This window comes from Episyrphus balteatus, chromosome 2 (assembly GCF_945859705.1).
Source record: "Episyrphus balteatus chromosome 2, idEpiBalt1.1, whole genome shotgun sequence".
NCBI lineage: Eukaryota > Metazoa > Arthropoda > Insecta > Diptera > Syrphidae > Episyrphus > Episyrphus balteatus.
Window position 1 is genome coordinate 53183349 of NC_079135.1, and position 16173 is coordinate 53199521.

The following is a 16173-nucleotide window of genomic DNA, read 5'->3' on the forward strand; positions in this document are numbered from 1 at the left end:
TTTCGTTTTAGAGTCAAACGAACAACCACCAATTGTGGCTGGCTTATTGTGAATCACAAAATCAACTTCAGTTGTCGTTGGAATTTAGTCGTGTACTGTATCTTACGGATTAAAACAAAACAAAAAAAATATAATAAGACCTTGAGTAAATAATTGACCAGAACAATCTTAACCTACTTTAAAAATAACGGTTGGATATTATATTTAAGTTTGGATTACTATCATTGATTCTAGAATAAAACAATATTTTATGGATTCTTTTTTAATAAATGAGATATTTTCGATTAATAAGAATTAAAAATGATCGTGACTCCAATGAAATTCCCCAACTTGGCTCTCTCCCTCGCGTGTATCTTGGCCCAACTCATTTTCTAACCGGTTGCACAATGCTTTACCTGTATTGAAACTGTATCTGTGGTTTGTGGATATAAAAAAGAGATTGTTCTCCAAATACAGATAAACAAAAGGTTTACCTACATCCACTAACACACAAGTTTACCGATGATAACGCGAGTAAGAGAGGGAGAACACACAAGTCAACAAAACAAGTGTTCGATGTGATAATTGTTTAATTTCAAAAAAAAAATAAGAAGACAAAAAATTGTTATTTTATGATACTTACCTACCCGCATATTTCTGCAACAAACAGTTAAAATCAACCATCCATGAATTTTGCAGCTATTTTTTATGAAAAGAGTTAGGTACTATAAGATACATCTAGCTAGTCAAGTGTAACACACGCAGATACTTTATACCAACCATACCCAACCCAGTGAATGTCCACTTGCCCATCTGTCTTTTTTAACAAAACTGTGCTGACAAAGAAAAAGTTGCAGCTTGCAGTTGCAATAATATCTCAACTGAAAAAAAATATCTTTTTATTATTGTGACTTTCATAAAAGTATCTTATGTGAAGCTTTTCTTTAAACGGATTCTTTCTAGCGATCAAATAACACGTGAGTGCGTTTTATTTCTTCTTTTGTGAAGCTAGAAGAGTTATTAGTGAGCGTGAGCGTTGTAAACTTGCTCTATATTATGTTTTATAAGCTAACTGATTGAGTGGGGCGCAGTGGGGGACGGAAGAGTTGATAAAATGCGGCGAATGTATCTTATTCTGAATTGAACTTTCGAACATTGTGAATGAGTAATCTTACCTAGCCTATAGCTACGTTACATACTTATCTACCTTACTGACTAACAACTTGAACGAGTTGTTTAAAAAGAATTTCAATTAAATTAGTATTTCCTGTCATTTGACATAATTTTTTGTTTTGTATTTTATTTTCAAACTAATATACCTACATATTTTTATTTATTTTTTCTTTTGTTTTGTTTGTTTTTTTTTTTTATTTTTATTTTAGTGGAAGATATAATAAATTTATAAATATTTTGCGGAATTGTGTATTTTTAGTTTTACGTTGAGAGAGCTTAAAATAAAATCGAACATAATTTTCCCCGAGGAGAGAGGATCCACAACACAACACACATTTTGTTGGTTCTTCGTGTTGATAGTGTGTTGCGTGCCAGGAGTGAATATACAAAAAAGTGCGTGACAGTTTTTTTTTTGTATTTATTGTTGTTGTTGCTGTTTGTGTTGTTGCTGTTTTAAGTGTTAAAAATAGAGTTTGGCATTAGTGAAGCAGCAAGCAATAAGTTTTGTGTATATAAAAACATAAAATAAAAAATTGATTTTGAAATAAACAAGCCATTCAAGTGAAAAAAAAGATTATCCCTGTCGACCACTAAAGCAACAACAAAAAAAAAGTTATACTTACCTATCCCGAAAGTAGAACAGCAAAAGATAAAAGAAAATAATTAAATATGGCGAAATTTAAACTGAGGATTTTTGCGATTGCCGTCTTGCATTTATGCTGTTTGTTTATAGGTAAGTTTTTTATTTCTTTCTTAAAAATAAATTAAATTATAGGTACCTACATTACATTATTATATTTATTAGTGAGAAACTATGTAGGTATTCCTGCTGGGAAGGTAACTTGTAACTAGATAAATATCTATTCTATTCCTACAGAAAAATTAAGTTAAATGCAATTCTGAATGCATTTTTAATTATAGCAAGGTATTGTTTTATACAAAAATAAGGGCCTTAAACAAATCTAAACTATATAAACACAAATCGATTTTGGATTTACATATGGCTCAGTAAACAGCCTAAGTTTTCGGATAAAAGGTCGAAGAAATCATTTTCTAAAATGCGTTAAAATGTCTAAAAATACCTACTCGAATTTTTCAGTCTTTGGTGGCTTTTGCCTTTAAGAACTACCTACCTAGTTGTTTACGATATATAGTTGTTCAAGATATAAATCCTATAATTTCAGCCTAAAATATACTCTGCAAGATTAACCCAGTCAGTTAGCAATTTTGTGAGTCATAAATCAATGCATTCCAATTTTATCGCATGATTATGATCCATTTTACACGACCGACGCATACCGAAAACCAGGTAAATGGGCCGTATAGCCGGTTGCTATGTACCTACACTGAGGGAAAAGCCACCATAAAACAACGTAAAACCAATGAAAACCACATTGATTTAACTATTATTCTGAATGATTTTGCGTTGAAAATGAACATTTTAAAATCAACGTGGAAAAAAGGTTGATTTTTGATGGTTTCGTATCTTAAAGTCACATAAATCAAAGTAGTTCATCATTGAAACAAGGACCTTTCAACTTCAATTTATTTTTTCCCTCAGTGTAAACGTTCCCTCAGTGATCACCTTCACACGAGTAAATTGAAAACAAATGGAAAAAATCGGCTAACCGGGTCGTTATCCGGTTCTCGGCAGTATAATGACCCTAGACTCTGAAAAGTACCATTTTTGTTTCAAAATTAAAAAAAAATTGCATTTCATCAAATAACTCGGTAATAGGTTCTATTAGTACAAAAAAATGTGTTAAGAGTATAAGTAATTTATCATTAAAAATGGCAAGTTTTACAATTGTAGGTACTACTGTTTGCAACGTAATTTTGTCATACAGTTTGTATTCTTAAAGCCCTTTGCCACAATTTCTTTTCCATAATGGCCTTTTACCGAGTTTTTTTAATGAAATGTAATGTGTTTTCGTCCCATTAACAGTCAAACCCTATTTCCAAGCCTCAGATTAAATCCAAAAAAAAGGACCACTGATTTTTTTCCCTACATGATATTGGCACTTGATTTCCTTTAATTTGACTGTGTTACGAAGCAAACGTTTTCTAATCGGAATACCGTAACATGAGTCGGTTTTTTATGCTCTCTGCGCTGAATTAACTAATTGGAATTTACTCAAATTTATTTAAATTTAAATATATTGCTTTGAAAAATACCTAGGTACTTAAATCTATTAAACTCAACAAAAAAAAGTACTAGAAATAATTTACGGTGAATGTTTCGAAACTAGGAACAAATTTAAAAAAAAATCAATTTAATGCACCTACACACTAACAATTTTTTTTAAATTTTTAAACAATAATTCTAATTCTTTGTAACTATCTTCCTACGTGTCAACAATAATTGACTGAGATATACCCACTTACATAAATATTGTGTTCATTGTGTTATCACGTTTGGGTTTTTGTACTTAATTACCGTAACGCTACTTACGAGTAAACTTATTTATTTATTTCTCAACTGTTATGGAAATAGAATACACTAGATACCACATTTCTACACACAGTTTTATTCCTACTTGATATAAGGGTTCAAATTTATTTTTATTTTTAATTTAATATTGGATAAATGTAACAGTTTATTAAAAAAAAGCACACATAACTCTAATGTGAAAAGACATGATTTTTTAAAATTTGAGCTGTTTCGTTATTGAGGTTATCTTCAAACGATTTGTTGAAGTCGATCTTTTTAAAGACCTTCAGGTGTTTTATTCCAAATACGTACAGGAGATTACAGTTACCTTCTTTAAATTAAAAGTGTATTATTAATGCAAGTACCTACAGATTATGAGAAAGGTGTATAAGGGTCAAAATCATGGAGGTGGGAAATTTCGATGACCGAATTCTTTAAAAATGAACTTTGTTTTATGATACAAATTTAATGCTCAAATGTTCGCTTTAGCCATAATTTGTCGGCTCATGAACGGGCAGAGCACAAAAATGTATATTTTTCACTTTACACAAACACTTAGGCCATAAGTAATTTTTTCTTTTGTTTTTGTTGTAACTTTTTTGATAAAATTGTTTATTACAGCCATACTTAGATAGGATACTGAGTAAAAATACCCAAGAAATGCTAAATTATGAGTGTAAGACTACATTATTTATTCAAATTCTAAGAGCGTTCCCGGAAATGACGTTTTGAGATTATATTGTAGTGGCCTCGATTTTTGATCATAATATCACCAACAAATTTAAATTTCAATCTAGCTATACCCCAAAACAAGTGTTCCCGGAATGATGGTTAATTGATGTAAGGTACTTAAAAATGAAACTAATACTAGTTTCTAACATACATTTTATGTATTTATCTATCCATAAAAAAAGATGTGGAATGATAAATCTATATAAAATTAACTTTAAAAACTGCTTGCAGCACCCTTTTGTACGTTTGATGATTAAAATATTGATACATTAATAAATGATGCGCCATTTTTCTTGGGACAACTTTTATCAATGTATATAAAAAATAACAAAACTTAATTTTTTTGTAAGAGATGTACCAATTAATAAAGAGTATTGTGTATATGTAGTGTTAAGAAAAGAAATACTCAAAAATAATTAATGCCTGATTTACAATATTGCGAGACGACGAGACGAGAGCGTTGCGTTTTTTCTGAATGTTTTCGATTAAAAAAAAAACGTTTTAAAATCGTATGAAAATTCACAATACTGCGATTTTCTATTCTATAAAGTAAAAAAAAATAAACAATATTTTTTGATAATCGAACTCCGGATGGTTAGATTACGAACCATTTTAGAAATTATGAAAACTGTAATTCATATAAGCTGTCTAAGTGTCTAAATATTTTAATATTAAAATTTCAATTTCGAAAAATCGTCGTCTCGTGCGTCCTTTTTCCAAATTTTCGGAATTTCAACGCAGCGAGAATCGGAATATTGTGTATTGTTTCATATATTTTCATCATTTGGAAATTTTTAAAATCGTCATGCCTGATTTACAATATTGCGAGACGACGAGACGAGAGCGAGACGAGATTTTTTCTTGGTCATTTAAATCGTAAGCCATTTGGTAATGTTAAGAGCCCTCGCACACTACAAACTTTCTATCGGCTGATAGTTTAGTCGGGTTGGGCTCCTAGTGTGCGCACAGGCAGCCGACTAAACAGTATGGTCGCTAGGAAATATTTTAGTTTGAAGGCAATTGTGTAGCAAAACAAACTTTTTTTTCGATCAAACAAACTTTTTGATCGGCCCATACTTAATCGTTGTAGTGTGCGCACTCTCATACATTTGCTTTCTGATTAAGAGGCCGACTAAACTGTCGGCCGATTGAAAGTTTGTAGTGTGCGGGGGCTCTAAGATTTTTTATGGGTAATTGTCTCGCAATATTGTGAATCGGGCGCATAACTTTTATGTGATTTTAAGCCATTTGATTTTCAGTTTTTGAGTTATGTCCGGGAACGCTTTTTTTTGGGTATATTAGATGCAATAAAAAAAAATGGAAACTTTTTAGATGTTTGCCAACTATTTTAATTGGTAAATGAGAAAAAAGCTTTAAATAAATGTTAGGTATTTTGATTAAAAAAAAAAAAACTGGACATCAAATTTTCCACCTCCATGATTTTTACCCATAAGCCATCAATACATTTACAAAAAAATGTATCTCAAATTTGTTGAAGTCCATTTTTGTAGTTTTTTTTTTTACAATACTTACCTATTTATAGGATTTGTCTCTAGCCATTATACATTTTATAGTTCTCTTACAAAAATCATAAAAATATGCATCTTTCTTTCTCAAGATTATAGTAATTTCTTAATCTCTTCAACTTAAAATTATCCAATTTTACCAGACTTGAAGAAAGCTTTAAAAAATACATATTGGTATTCAAAAAGTAACAAAACTAATCCAAGAACTAGTTCCATTCTTATTGTCCTTGGGAAATGGCTGTAATAATTGTTTTGAATGCCTAATTTTATATTTTGTATTCCTATTCATTTATTTTTGTGGCATTAAATACCTACCTATAATTTCAGTAGTAGTTTGAAAGTTTTGAAGCAAATAAAAAAAAGCAACATGTTAATGAACCTACGTTTTCAATTGACCCTTTGAATGTCATTAAAATGTGCAATGCGAAAACTTATTTTACATCTCATTATAGACTCTTAGTAGAAAAGGTACCTTGTACCTACCTACATCGTAATCAACGATTTTCCTTTGAGTTCAACATTATTATCCTTGAAACCTATAAGCGTATTACTCACTTACTTACTAACCAACTAACCAACAAGTTGAGGGTCACACTTTATTTTCTCATCATACCTATTTGCATTTTCCCCGATTTTAATTAAAATCTACAAACACTTTGTGCGCTAGCAGATAACCCACATACCAGAGAGTTCCCACTCATATAAATACAGAATTCTAACATAGGTTTGTTAGATACATACCTCTATGTACTACCTATTCCTCTATAACATAACCCACAACACACCTTCGTTTGCCTGAGTTGTAATTACCTTGAATACAGGGCACCGGAGTCAACTCATGAAAGTATGTAAACATAGAGCGCTCCATTAGAATCCTTTGGCTTTCTCGATTTGCCATCGTCACTTCTATACGACCATCTCCCCACCTATGCAAACAGCACAGTTGGCAGTTGCATTATGTACATATGTATAGGTTAAAATTGAATGAAAGTCATTCATTACGTGATGTCTTCCCTTTACCTTTCCCTTTTTTTTTGTGTTATTTTTCTTCATTTCGAAACTATATCTTTTCTTCAAACTGTGTCGGTTGATCCCTTACTGCAAATCATAAAAAAAGATAGTTTTGTGTTTCGAGTTTCGACTTTCGTATGTGCAAGTGCAAGTGATATCGTTTTGTAAGGTGAAAATAGAAATAATGTTGAAATTGGATCAGAGCAGAGGTGGTATGGTTAACAAGACTACACCATCAAAATATTTAGCTCCGCTTCTACGCCAGCTCTCATCATCAGGAAGATTTAATAATAATGCTGGCATTTTAATTAATAACACGCAATGGTTGTTCTTTTTTTTTTTTTTTTGGTGTGCAGATGCAGATGTAAGTGATGTCTGCCGTCTGCATGTATGTTAGAGGTTTGCTTTTATAGGTCGCTGGCACTGCAAGGGACTGACAGCCACCAGTTTCCTGATAATTTGAATCTTTTTGAGGTTAGGTTTTTGTGTGCAGTTTAGCGAACGAAATTTGAATCATAATTAGAACTAGATGGTGAAGTACCTATGTGGTAAAATTAACTATGTCAAACCTGAAAACATTTTTATATTAAAAATTTAAATTGGTTGTCTAGAGGAATTAAGTCGAAATGAGTAAGGTCTGTCTCCGTTGAAGCCACAATTGATCGCTTGCAGTTTGCGGATTATAACATGAATTTCGTCGGCTGTAACAAGCGCCTTCTCTATCAGATCAAACCCTAAATCCTATTCTCGAACATTGTGTCACAACTTCAAATTTTGCGTCTTTACCTTCTAATGCATTTAAATAAGACGGTAATTTGGTGCTAGGTACATTAATTACAAAAGTTATTGAATGGTTAATGGGGGGCGACAAATTTTAAGTTATTTTGTTCTTTACAGTATTACATTTAAACTTTGATGTTTGATTGCTTGTTCAATGTAAAAAATTTAAAAAATATATATGGGATTTTATCTTTTCAAGAAGTTTATCTTTTCAAGAAGTAACTACAGATTGTCAAACTTTTGACATAAAATGCTGAAAATTTAAAATCAGTATGAAATGAAATAATAGTTAAAAAAATTTGTAGGGGGAGGGAATAAGGGAAGAATGGTCTGGATGGGTTATACGCCAATTAGACATCAAGAAACAATAAATTAGAAAAGAAAATCCTGTGTTAGTTCTTATGATCTTTTGACTGTACTAATCTATCAAACCCGAAAATTCATTCCCGTAACGCATCCATCCATAGCTATGAAAACTAGACCGCTGTCACCGACAATGATCTATTAAATTATTGCACTTCAAGTTAACATTACAATATTCTAATTTTAAATTGTCGTTTAATCATCAAACATTTTAGTAAAAGAAAAAAAAAAAAATGTGACATGAGTTCGTTTAATAAACCTTCTTCTGCTAACTTAACAACCAAACTATCCCTAGCACTTTCATCTTTTGAAAAATGTTAATATGAGCACTGCCATTGGTATAAATTTGTTTCCAGTTACTAATTTGCAAACAAAGTTACTTTTGTGTCAGTTTAATCTCTCCTTTATTCATTAAACTCATATTTATCATTAATTTTGAAAAACGTTCCCAAAATGACTTTTTCTAACGCTTAAATAGTGATAAACTAAAGTAAGCCCTGGTGTATTCTAGCCTCTAATGAACTAGTAAATGATATAATAGCTCAAATTATGTGAATTAAAAACTTTTAAGCTCTAAATTTCTTCCAGTTCAGACAACCTGTTTGAGTGTCAAAATGATGACAGCAAGAAATGTGAAATGTTTATTTTTGCATTAAAAGCCAGACATCTTTTTCACACAATCATTAGTGATAACTGAAAACTTCTTCGAGTTTAATTATTCAAGTTTTTCTTTCAAACAATAAAACCTATATTTTTGTAAAATTCCCATAGCAATTGATAGACCGAAAAGATACCGCATTGCCACAAAGAAAATTAAAAAAATGAAAATCACTTCTTTATTGTGTTGCCCTTTAAACCAAAAATAAAAAAGAAAACAAAAACGAAAAAAAAACCTACCGTAAAGGTTGGTACCATAATAATTAATCATTCGTTAAATGCACATCCATGACCAATCTACTCGCCACATTGTACAATGCTTAAATGCCTAAGAGGTATTAAACCAAACAAAGGCTTATAAAGGCAGGCAAAAGGTACCTGCATAATCCGAAAAACAAGAAAAATAACGCATTCTTTCAGCTTTGTATTGCTGCGCGCCATAAAGTCATTGTTGTTGATGATGATCATTATCATCGTCACTGTTGGCCACCACCACCACCAGTGTTTTATCGAAGTATTTTTGTGCAATCACACAGTAGGGTGGAAATTCTTGAAAAATTAAAGGAAAATAAACTGTAGAAGAGGTTATGACAGTCTTTCAAAATTTGACCCACCCACTTAAATATGTAGTAAGCAATTCAATTTTGAAAACAGAAGTACTTCATTTGCAGACATTCGAATACGTAAATATTCATTCATTAGATCCTTTTGAGAAAACTACCCTCCAATACAAGGAATGATTATTGAAATGAAAACCTTCTTCGTATAATAAAGTCAATAGAGCTCACTATACCCACGTGTAATTATCATTTCAAGGTGAAACGTTTAATTCTGTGAGCTCTGTGAATGTTTTTGCTAATTAGTTTTTGAGAGAAATTTTATATTGAATATTAAACCATAAATAACCATAATATTTAAGCTATTTAAATAGAATACTTGTCAGTTTCGTCAATCTTGTATGCATACTAAAACAAGACAAATAAAAGAAGATAAATTAAAGCATCAAGTAGTGTTTTTGTTGAGCTTTTATTACTAAGTTATTTAACCCAAGATAAGTGAAAACGTAAAGACTTTGACATATCATTGACATAAAGTTACGAGAAAGAGATGATACAAAATTGAGAAAATAAAATAGTAAAAAAAATAAGGCCAAATTAGATAAATCTTTTCAAAATTTAGTACATAATTTTTTCTTAATATTTTAAAAATATCTAGGTTTTAAAAAGCAACCTACCCAGAACCTTTTTTTTATTTTTGAATTTTTCATAAACAACTAAGGCCATTTCAACGAAAGCTTTAATACAAAAGCGAAGCGTTTAAGTATCCGGGATATGAAAACTCTATAAAATTTTCAAGAAATAAAACAATTTTTGATCTATAAGAGTTCATTAAAATTTGTATTTTATTTTTTTTTTTAAGTAGGTACCTACTTGAAAAATTTATTTTTTAATATGAACTTTCGCTTTCTTAAAATCCAAAATATCGAAAAATGATTTTAGAATAAAATATACCTAGAAAAATAAATTTTCTTCAAACACGCTTTTTTTTAAATTAAGAGAAAAAATATTAACCAAAATCTTAAACCACCAATAACGGCTTAGAGGTAAAATTCGCATGTACCGAAAATCAAGAGTGATTTTCACGTATGAGAAAGAAAGTGATAGGTGCTTTCAGCCTTATTAACTGCGGAATCACCCATAATAATTCATAAATGCTTTATTCTTCAGGTTCTGGAGGTGTTTATATCTAGGAAAGTTGCTGCCTTAGAAAAATCAATGCAACCGAGAAAAACAATATGACAAATCAAAGTAACTTACTTAAAAAAATGGTAGACAGTGCAGTGATTAAATTTGGTATTAGGTATGAATGCTATGCTCAATTTGTAACGAGAATCAAGAATAAAAAAGAGTAGGTACATGTCAAATTTTTGGGAGTGTTGGGGTCTAGAGTTTAAGTTATGCTTTAGATTTTGAAATTGACTAATTTTCGGTTTCAACAAACACTCTAATGTTTAATAAAAAAAACTTTTTTAGTAATGATTTTTTTATAAATTCCTATTGAATTTTCTACTTGTTTTTGATCCTAGAAATTCTTGGCAACCAACCAGGCGATCTAAAGTATATACCAAGTGATATAAAAATATATCATTGTTGAGGTCAAACCTTCCAACTAGTCACTTTTGATCACTAATAATATAAACTACCCCAGTGTATTTTTTACTGAAACCTCACTTATATCGAACAAAGTCCGAGTAAGTCATGAAAATTTGTTTGAGTCATCGATTTATTTCAATAAATTTTGTTCAAGAATCATTTAAGAAAAAAAATCCTTACTACAACTTCTTTTAAATTCTTATAAAATTTAAAGAATTGTAGTAAATTTCAAACACCTCTATTTCCCACAATAACTCATTCTAAACACTTTAATTCCCACTAGTTTTGTCTTTATTTACAATTTTTTATAATGTTGCACACAGATTCTTTGACTTTAAAGCTGAAAGTTCTTCAAATATGATGTGATTCAACTTCGACGTATTCTACTTTTCTATATTTTCATTCTCTTTATGGTTTTAGCTCTCTAAAAAAGTCGATATATGAATGTATTTGTATACAAGTAACAACTACTAGCTCTATGAAAGGAAACAACCACTTTTATGGTGGAGATGATGTTTAGCAAAAAAAAAAATAAAAGAAGAAGCGAATGATGACTGTAAAATAGGGTCAAGAGGTTATAACTGCTGCATTTCTGTTTTTTTTTTTTTCTTTTTTTTTTTCATTCTATTTTGTTGTGTTCGAGGAATCTAACGAGTAATTCACATTTTCCCTACTATACCTTACCTAGTAATCCCGGGAGTTATGTTGGTTAACAGTTGATATGTGTGTAGAAAAGAGGTAGAAGAAGATGGCTTTGAAAGTAGGTTAACTTATTTGTGATACTTTTTCTATAGTTTTAACTGTAATTTACTTATATGACACAAACCCAAGAACAAAAGCGCAATAAAAGATGGGATTATACTTCATATGGTTGAAGTTGCATAATTATGTGCATTATAAGTAATGGTCTTGTTTGTGTGTTTTATTACCTAGGAAACTCAGGACATGAGTTTAAAAAAATTTAAAACAAAGTTCAAAGTTGGGTAACAAATTGGACTATGATGTTTGTAGATATGTAATTTGCAAGATGGTGAAAAATTGATTATAAGAAAATTAATACGATAGTAACAAAAATAACAATTTAGATCTTTTACTCTGTTTAAAATGTGCCCTTATTAAGGTTTTATCTGAGTAAAAGCTAAATAATCGTAATTTTTAAATAATATTTTTTTAAGTGTCTTGTAATTTTCACTCCCTTTTTTCTTATTAATTCACAAAGCCATCTATATTTTAACAGCATTCTCAAAATTTAATTGAAGTCATCAAGAAAGTTCACCTTTTCCCTTGTAACAATAAAATGTTTTTCGTTCGTTAAAGAGAATATTTTAAAACGTCTTTTATGACCTAGAAAAAATTAACAAAATTTGTATAGCTATGTACCTGTACCTGTTTTATTTTTGTGTTTGCTTTTTAAATTTTAGTTCAGAGAGACACGTTGTGATTGTCTTACATTTATATTCATATAATTTCAAACAAAAGCCTTATTATTGCAATAAAAGAAGAACATTAATTCAGACGGTAATACACTTTTTAAACATTTGTTTAAAATTAAGGGAAATCACATGCGCTCCAGTTTCATATTTTGTTGGTAGTTAAATATTGTTTTAGTATTGCGATGAGCTCTTGCAAAATAATAAACCTCTGGAAAAAAAAGATAATCATGATAATAATGACTCTTGCGCGAACAAACCATTTTAATCTTATCTTTGAAATATTTTTTGATAAACATTTATGAGTTTACGTGTTTTTATGAATATTTCTAGAAATCCTATTTATTTTGCATGAATGTGTAAATAGTAATATTTTTAATGATTCAAATGTTCTGATATTTTTACGAATTTTTTCATGAAAAATGAAATTTAAAATGAATTATATTATACAAACTCAGGCTCATAGAGACTCACGAGGTGCCTTATATAGTTTCCAGGAGTGAAAAAGGAGTCCTTAAAATTTTCAGAACATTCTTCAAACACATTGCTCAAAAAAAAAAAAAAAAACTAACGATTCTCAATCGAGCTCTTATACAGATGTCGCCTATATATTAATTCTCAAAATCACAAAAAGCACGTACTGAAGAACATCAATTTATAGCAAATTTAAACGACTGTAGCAAATGGCTTATACTTATAACAATGAAAAAACATAATAAACCTAAGTGCATGATACTCATCATTGTGTAAAAGAGACCCTTCTTTATAATAATCTCCAAGGGTAGAATGCGACCAAGACAAACATTCGAGAAAAAGGAAAAAAAAAAAAAAAATAAATATCCTCCCCATAGAATCACAAACTTGATTTCTAGATTCGATGAAGTCATTATCATAATTTTTATTCTCAAATCTCAATATCGCTTTGCAAACAAAATAAATATAAAAAAAAATCTTTATGGAAAAAAATTAATGTAATCGTCTGTAAAAAGTCTTTCGCCCTTCCTTCCATTCGAGAAATGCAACTCTTATTCTGATTCGGATTCCTTTGGGGTAGAATTTCCTATAATACAAAATCAAACAATCATAAGAAGAGTACAAAAAAAATAAAAGCAAATCCCCAAACCACAAAAAAAAAAAATAAATAATCAAAGAAGTACCTCACACTCCTTGATCTCATTTGAAAATACAGCCTGATATGCATATTTCTCTCAGTTTTATCGGATTATTTTTTTTTTTCTTATCATAAACGAGATGTATTTCAATTTTGTAGAACAAGCAAAGGATACAAATATTTTTATTCAAAACCACAAAGGAATTTATGTCTTAGAAGTTTTTCTGGTATTGATTTTTTGACTTTGAGAATTTTTGAGAAATTATTTTAAATACAAATATTTTTGGTTATTTTATGATAAAAATTATAAAAAAATATGCATACCTAAGTAGGTAACATTCTTCCATAATAAAAATTTGACAAAGTTCATGCCAACGGAATATGATTTTCAGGAATTGGATTTGTCGATGCATTTGTTTTTGTTCAAGTTCAAGTTTTTTATTCTGTTCTTCTTCGCGATTGTCTGAACTTCTAAACTTCTTCTTCCTTTGCAAGGAATCTTCTTGGTTCATGACAGTACATTTTAGAAGGAGTAAGGTTTAACGTAAAAGCTTAAAACGTTTTATGTGACTTCTGTCTAGAGAAGAGACTTTTTTCATAGAAAACATGCCCGAGAATTGTTTCCCAGAGTATTGTTCATGATTAAAAAAAAAACACCCTGTATAAATAATTTAAACAATAATTTTAGCCTTGAACCAGATATAAACAAATATTTGAGTGTGAGACAGTAGAATATTTTATGTCTGAAGTTTAAAAATGCTTAATTGAATCACATTAGCGTTGTTTAGAAAAATATCAAGGGGCACGGTAGTGCCCAGCCAAGTTCTCTAGCAACTTTGGCACTACACCCTTATTTACAGGAAACAACTCAGGCCATTTTCGACTCCCCTCTAACTTCCACACCAAAAATGCTAGAAATTTCAAACTCACTACATTTGTTGAGCTCGTCAAAACTAAACACCTCACAAAATTTCAGCCTCCTACGATGAGTAGTTTCTGAGATATAGGGCTTCAAAAATCGCAAAAACCGTAACTGACTCACTGACTCACTGATTCACTGATTCACTGACTCACTGACTCACTGACAGATCATCAAAATTATGGAGTACTTCCCGATATCGTAGAAACTTGAAATTTTACACGGTGATAGGACTTGTGGTGTATACAAAGGAAAAAATCAAAAATTTGAGATTTTCAATTCAGGGGGCGTGGCATCCGCCCATTTCCGCTGATTTTTCATCAAATATTATAGAGCACTTCTGATAGTCGTAGAATCTTGAAACTTGGTAGAATGGTAGAGCTGGTAGTTTATACAAAGGGAAAAATTTAAAATTTGAGAATTTCAGCCAGGGGGCGTGGCATCCGCCCATTTCCGCTGGATTTTCATCAAATATTATAAAGCACTTCTGATTATCGTAGAATCTTGAAATTTGGTAGTTTATACAAAGGAAAAAATTTAAAATTTGAGAATTTCAGCCAGGGGGCGTGGCATCCGCCCATTTCCGCTGAATTTTCATCAAATATTATAGAGCACTTCTGATACTCGTAGAATCTTGAAATTTGGTAGAATGGTAGAGCTGGTAGTTTATACAAAGGGAAAAATTTAAAATTTGAGAATTTCAGCCAGGGGGTGTGGCATCCGCCCATTTCCGCTGGATTTTCATCAAATATTATAAAGCACTTCTGATTATCGTAGAATCTTGAAATTTGGTAGAATGGTAGAGCTGATAGTTTATACAAAGGAAAAAATTTTAAATTTGAGAATTTCAGCCAGGGGGCGTGTCAACCGCCCATTTCCGCTGAATTTTCATCAAATATTATAGAGCACTTCTGATTATCGTAGAATCTTGAAATTTGGTAGAATGGTAGAGCTGGTAGTTTATACAAAGGAAAAAATTTAAAATTTGAGAATTTCAGCCAGGGGGCGTGTCAACCGCCCATTTCCTCTGAATTTTCATCAAATATAGAGATTTTATATTCTACAGCCATACCTTGCAAAAAGTAGTGAAATCACAACAAAAACATTACTGTTAAAAAAAGAGCCAAGTTCTTCTATGTTGAAATTATGCTGGCACAAAAAGTACTGAGATGTAAAAGTGTACCAAGTTCTAAAGTTTGGGTTTAAATTCGTATCAATAAAATTTTGATTGTTTACTTGGCAATTTTTGAAATAACTTTTAAAATCGGTAATTAAAAGAAAAATTGTCAAGAGAACAATCAAAATTTTATTGATACGAATTTAAACCCAAACTTTAGAACTTGGTACACTTTTACATCTCAGTACTTTTTGTGCCAGCATAATTTCAACATAGAAGAACTTGGCTCTTTTTTTAACAGTAATGTTTTTGTTGTGATAATACCTACATGAAACAAAAACATGTCAAAGAACCGCTTAGTTCTTTGTTTGTTTTGTATATTTTTTTATTATTCATTTAAAATATATATAGTTTTCATGTCACCGAATACAAACATTTAAATGAACCAAGCAAAGGATATCAAGTTTCAGTGTTGCAATGAATTTCTCCAATTTCTACTGTTTTTTTTTTGCTCTTTTGTTTTTGTTTTATCTTATTATTTATTTTAATTGGATTACGTCCTGTCAGTAACATAAACAAAAAAGAAATAAACTTACCAGGACATACGAACAAAAAAAAAAAAATACGAGCAACACTAGTTGTACATTTTTGTTACTTTATGCTCACATTTTGTCTTTGCACTTTATTTCTATGAATGTTACAATTTTTTTTTTTGATCCCTGAACTTCTAATAGGGTAGGGTTACTTTGTTTTTAAAATATAAATATAAATATAAATTTAAATCTTATTTC

General features: G+C 30.4%; 1 protein-coding gene across 12 annotated transcripts in view; it reads left to right on the forward strand.

Moving 5' to 3' along the window:
* LOC129911985 (fasciclin-2) overlaps positions 1–16173 on the forward strand; it is a 127231-nt gene continuing 111058 nt past the window's right edge. For 3 of the 12 annotated variants that reach the window (XM_055990058.1, XM_055990059.1, XM_055990061.1), the window contains exons 1-2: positions 3–190; positions 1412–1885. In XM_055990058.1, coding sequence (XP_055846033.1) covers positions 1822–1885 — 64 coding nt within the window. In that variant the 5' untranslated portion in view covers positions 3–190; positions 1412–1821. Of the gene's footprint in view, positions 191–215; positions 957–1361; positions 1886–16173 lie in introns of those variants that run through there. The other 9 variants (XM_055990050.1, XM_055990057.1, XM_055990051.1 and 6 more) reach the window with 8 other exon arrangements.